Source organism: Bison bison, unplaced genomic scaffold (assembly GCF_000754665.1).
Source record: "Bison bison bison isolate TAMUID 2011002044 unplaced genomic scaffold, Bison_UMD1.0 scf7180017864048, whole genome shotgun sequence".
In the NCBI taxonomy this organism is placed as follows: Eukaryota; Metazoa; Chordata; class Mammalia; order Artiodactyla; family Bovidae; genus Bison; species Bison bison.
Genome location: NW_011494620.1, coordinates 1,398,042 through 1,403,936, shown reverse-complemented (window position 1 = coordinate 1,403,936; position 5,895 = coordinate 1,398,042). Strand labels below are relative to the sequence as shown.

The 5,895-nt window shown below is 39.9% G+C and overlaps 2 protein-coding genes across 2 annotated transcripts in view; one reads left to right on the top strand and one right to left on the bottom strand.

Annotated features, from left to right (window-relative positions):
* The window catches only part of RFXAP (regulatory factor X-associated protein), a gene marked incomplete at its 5' end in the record, with an annotated part of 9,638 nt that extends 3,743 nt beyond the window's left edge, over positions 1-5,895 (bottom strand). The window contains 2 exons of the mRNA XM_010835727.1: positions 172-279; positions 5,683-5,895. Of these exons, the coding sequence (XP_010834029.1) occupies positions 172-279; positions 5,683-5,895 (321 nt within the window). The remainder of the gene's footprint in view (positions 1-171; positions 280-5,682) is intronic.
* On the top strand, positions 585-3,792 carry LOC104985508 (protein SET-like). Its single transcript, XM_010835723.1, has 2 exons — positions 585-629; positions 2,325-3,792. Exons 1-2 carry the CDS (start codon positions 585-587, stop codon positions 2,925-2,927), a joined length of 648 nt encoding a protein of 215 aa, XP_010834025.1. The 3' UTR covers positions 2,928-3,792.

Below are 5,895 nucleotides of genomic sequence, written 5' to 3'. Positions count from 1 at the left end.
AACTGAAATTATATTTTCTCCGTAATTTTGTCTTTATGAGATTCTAATGTATACTGGCAGAGGCACAGTTATAACTGTGATAACCAGCTTAAAAATCTCAAAAGTTGAACAGTTTCATTTATAACAAACAAATGTGTCAGGTTTGGAACTACTGTACAAACAGATATTTACCAGTCTTTTTTGATTTAACACTTGTTCTAAAAGGGTAGGTCTTGCAGGTCGATCTCCAAAGGATCCCGTTTTTTGTTTCACAATGGAGAGTATGTTGTCTGCACTTTCCTGCGATAAAAGACAAAATGCAAATAGGATTAAGAGTTGATATAATAATCCATGATTACAGGCATTTCAATGATGCTTTGCTTCTCTTCCTTATTGCCCAGTTCCTGGGAGCCTTTGGGAAAGTCCCTCTTTAAGTCACTAGGCAAAGTATTGACATTACATAACACGCCTCACTCCCTCACCCTCCAGAATTTCCAATCTGGGATCTTCAGTCTCCAGAAGTTCTCAAAAATCAACAGAGGGGCAGGGGTAGAGGAAGGGGACCTATTTTAATAGCTGTGAGCGATTTTCAACATTACAAAACAATGCCAAGTGGAAACGGAACACTGTCTTCAGATAAAGCTATCCAGGTCAAATTGTCTGCCTGCCTTTGGATGGAGTATGTGAACGCAAAGGCCATTTATATAGTGCTAATGAAACACTCTTCACTGCTTTTTTTGCCCAACAAACAACAAACACCACCAACCAAAAAATGGGGTGGGCAGTAAAATATTACTTAAAGAAAAGCAATTGATACACAAAGATTTCAAAATTTGGAAGTCACCAGGAGAAAAATGACAAACTGGCTTTGAAAAGACTGGGAAGCACTGGTGTAAGTAATCTCTTGCCACTGGTATAGACAAAACAGGTAGTCCTGAAATCACACCATACCCTGAGGCATCCTTACTCAAAATCAGCAGCACTTACTACCAATTATGTTCCCCCAGTTACCTGGTAGGATCTTAAATACTTACAATTTTCCTGGCCAACAAAATGTTAAGTTTACTGAAACATTCTGACTCTTATAAAATGCTGACTATATACAAAAATTCTGACAAATATAAAGTCACATAAGCCATGCCTTGTATAAATTTACTCTTATTCTGCTCTTCATCTAAAGATTATTTAGATGTTAAGCTGTTTTTTTCTCTTGATCTTTTTTTTAAAACGTTTCCAATTTTATTTTATTTATTTTTGGCCATGCCATGTGGGATCTTAGTTCCCCAGCCAGGGATCAAATCCATGCTCCCTGCATTGGAAGTGCAGAGTCTTAACGACTGCACCACCAGGGAAATCCTTTGACTTTCTTTCTACTGGTTTCTGAGTTATCTATTAGACTATTCGCCTTATCTCTTTCACTATGAGAAGTTTATCAATTTAATGTTAAAAAAAATTCAATCCCTAAACATTTTAAGCCTCACAAATACACACACACACACACACACACACACCTGTAAAAAGGAGACTCTAATACTCAGAGAAAACAAAAATAATTTCTTTCTCTCTCCCCACAAGATTAACTACTTATGGGGCTGATTGATTCTCATGTGCACTAGAAATGGGATGTTGAAATTGACGTGGAGTTCCCGTATTCTCACCACCTCACACACATCACTGTGCATTAATACATTCAGAATGTTAGTAAGACAAAATCATAGAAGCTTGTAGTGAAAATAACCTTCAGTCATCCAGTCCTAACTTCTGCAGGTGCTGGAATTATAGAAATCTTCAACACTTTTTGTTCTAAGGAGTTACCAATTTTTGAGGCTACCCATCCTGAATATTCATTGGAAGGACTGATGCTAAAGCTGTAACTCCAATACTTTGGCCACCTAATGTGAAGAACTGACTCATTGGAAAAGACCCTGATGCTGGGAAAGACTGAAGGCGGGAGGAGAAGGGGACGACACAGGATGAGATGGTTGGATGGCATCACCGATTCAAAGGACAACGAGTCTGAGTAAACTCCAGAATTTGGTGATGGACAGGGAGGCCTGGTGTGCTGCAGTCCATGGGGTCGCAGAGTCAGACACGACTGAGCGACTGAACTGAACTGATTTGGTTTTGAGTAACTAACGTTTAGGTGGCATTTCCTTAGGTTGGGCTGAAACACATAACCCTTGTGACTCACCTGAGTCCTGGTTACTTCAGAACTATGCAAAATAACTCTACTGCTTCTTCCAAATGACAGTGTTCTTAGACATTTTATAATAATAATCAATCCCACAGGTCACTGCTTTCATCCCTGGTTCCTTTCTGTGTCACTCACACAGCACCATTTTTAGATACATGGACTAAACATTATAACATTTGTTAACCATCCACAAGTGTCTGCACTGCTTGGGGAGGAGGATGAAGAGGCGCTGCATTATTTGACAAGAGTTGAAGTGACAGAATTTGAAGACATTAAATCAGGTTACAGAATAGATTTTTATTTTGATGAAAACCCTTACTTCGAAAATAAAATTCTCTCCAAAGAATTTCATCTGAATGAGAGTGGTGATCCATCTTCAAAGTCCACTGAAATCAAATGGAAATCTGGAAAGGATTTGACGAAACGATCAAGTCAAACACAGAATAAAGCCAGCAGGAAGAGACAGCATGAGGAACCAGAAAGCTTCTTCACCTGGTTTACTGATCATTCTGATGCAGGTGCAGATGAGTTAGGAGAGGTCATCAAAGATGATATTTGGCCAAATCCATTACAGTACTACTTGGTTCCTGACATGGATGATGAGGAAGGGGAAGGAGAAGAGAATGACGACGACGACGAAGAGGAAGAAGGATTGGAAGACATTGATGAAGAAGGGGATGAGGATGAAGGTGAAGAAGATGAAGATGATGATGAGGGGGAGGAAGGAGAGGAAGATGAAGGAGAAGATGACTAATGGAACACTGATGGATTCCAACCTTTTTTAATTTTCTCCAGTCCCTGGGAGCAAGTTGCAGTCTTTTTTTTTTTTTTTTCCTCTTGTGCTCAGTCGCCCTGTTTTTGAGGTCTCTTTTCTCCTTTATACCATGGTTCACAACTTATTTGGGGGGGGAAATACCTTGAGCAGAATTCAGTGGGACAAGAATCTCTACCCCTTTCTGTTCCAAATTCATTTTTATCCCTTCCTGTCTCAACAAAAACTATGGAATCAACACCACCATGCTCTGTGGGAAAAAAAGAAAAACCTTCTGCTCCCTTAGCTCTGCTGGAAGCTGGAGGGTGCTAGGCCCCTGTGTAGTAGTGCATAGAATTCTAGCTTTTTTCCTCCTTTCTCTGTATATTGGGCTCAGAGATTACACTGTGTCTCTATGTGAATATGGACAGTTAGCATTTACCAACATGTATCTGTCTACTTTCTCTTGTTTAAAAAAAGAAAAAAAAAAAACTTAAAAAAACGGGGTTATAGAAGGTCAGCAAAGGGTGGGTTTGAGATGTTTGGGTGGGTTAAGTGGGCATTTTGACAACATGGCTTCTTCTTTGGCATGTTTAATTGTGATGTTTAATGGACATCCTTGCAGTTTAAGATGACACTTTTAAAATAAAATTCTCTCCTAATGATGACTTGAGCCCTGCCACTCGATGGGAGAATCAGCAGAACCTGTAGGATCTTATTTGCAATTGACATTCTCTATTGTAATTTTGTTCCTGTTTATTTTTAAATTTTTCTTTTTGTTTCACTGGAAAGGAAAGATGATGCTCAGTTTTAAACGTTAAAAGTGTACAAGTTGCTTTGTTACAATAAAACTAAATGTGTACACAAAGAAAAAATAAATAAATAAACATTATACACATCTGTTCCTCATTTAACCTTGATTTGTGTCAGAAATACTGATTTCTTTTTTTTTTTTAAGGAATACTGATTTTTAAATACCTTAATTTCTAATCTTGCTACTCATACTATGGCAGCACACCCCGTCACCACCTACCAGTCCTTCTATAGCTATCTCCTAAAAATCTCTACATCTAGAGGCCCTTGACTTTAACCCACACCATTACAATAGGAGCCCTTGTTACTGCCTAACTAGGAACTTTCTTTTGAAGCCTCCAAATTCAAATCCCAATGCCTGGCATTCAGTATCATACAAAAACTGGCTTCAAACTCTTTCCAAATTTATCTTTTGTGAATTTACCACACAGGTACTCCACTTTAGTCTTCCGAAAAGTAGCTCCTGTATTCCCACTTCTCCTTCCTTTACTAAGACGTGCTTCTCTTTCTTTTTACCACCAAAATTCTAGGGAAGCAGGATAGCATGGGGATAAGACTGAAGGTTCTAGAACCAGACTGCTTGGGTTTGAGTACTTGCTAGCTGCATGATCTGGGCCAAGTTACTTAACCTCTCTTTGCCTCAGCTTCCACTTATGGAAAGTAAAGTATCTATCTCACTGCTGAAGGGGGTGAGACTCCATTTATAGCTGAGCACTGTGCCTGGCATATAAGAAACTGAGCTGATAAACACAAACTATTAGCCGTCCTTTCTAGCTAATACTGAGTTGCATTTTCTCTGCAAAGCCTTTCTAAAATATCTCAGCCTACAGTGATCTATCCTCTCCACTACTAAAGAAAGCAGCACTTACAGTTGGCCCTTATTGTATCCTGACTGTTGCCGTTAGTTCTTTTCTTTCCACTCAGTTCAACAAAGACTTAGAGCTTCTGATTCTTCAAACTGATAGTGTCCTTTAAGTAAATGACTATTATTTGTTGAGTATAGAAATTCTCTTTCCTAAGAAATCATGCAAGTTATTTCAGAATAGGAAAAAATTTAAGTTTCTTTTTGTAGGGATTGGATGGAGAGATTCTAATTCAGGTATCTACTTGCCTTTTATGTATTTTCCTCAAACTGTAGGTGTAAATGCTTGACAATTAAAAAAAAGAAAGAAAGGAAAAGAAAGTGGTTACAGGTAAAACATTTCCTTCCTGAAAAGAAGTGTATCATCTTCTCAGTCTGTAAAGAATTCTGAAGTGAATGAGTACCTTTGGAACAAACAGAGGGTCAAACGACTACCCTTACTTTCATTCTTGAATAAGAGAGATGCTTATTTACTGAGAACTGGAGTATTAAAAATAAAGTTAACTGAGAGAAAGACACTGAGAACAGAACTAAGCACTATTAATAAGAACAGAGTACTGAGATAAGATTAAGAATATAACACAAAGAATACTAACCAAAGTACTCTTTTTTCCACTTTAGCTAGTGGAAAGGTGCTGAGAACAGGGTATTAAGATTAGGTATACTCAAGAAAAGGATACTGAGAATAGGGTAGTGAAAAAAGGAAGAGATTACCTTCTCTAAAGGACCGATTTCAGTTGGGTTCCTAATGCTCTTTGCCTACTCCTCCAGTGATGAATCAGCTCAATTTACTACCTGCCCTTCCAGCCCATATCCCAGATCTTTGAAATTACAGCTTTGCTACCATGTCACACCATTTTCATCGAGATTTACTCATCTCTACAAGGGTGTACCAAAACTGTTCAGGCTTGCCTACGTCTGCATAAACTTTTTGAGGGCAAGCACTCGCTAACTTTCAGCCACAAGTCCAGCCACGGAAACCCGGCCCCTTTGGGAGCCGGTGGGCAGGCGCTGAAGCTGCGGTCTGCGGCAGGAGTTGGGTCTCTTTTTTCACCTCCCACTCCCCCAGACCCCAGGCCATACCTCCAGTTTGACGTTTCCTGAGCTGCCAGCCGCGGCGGCCCCACCGCAGTTCAGGGCCTGGTCGCTTTTCTTCTTCTTGTACTTGTCCTTGTACATCTTGTTGCGGTGTTTCTTGCACATCCACGGTTTGCGCTGCTTGGCCACCTGGCTCGTGGTCTCGCTGCAGCCCTCGTACGTGCATGTCTTGCTCAGGCCGCCGCCGCCGCCGCCACC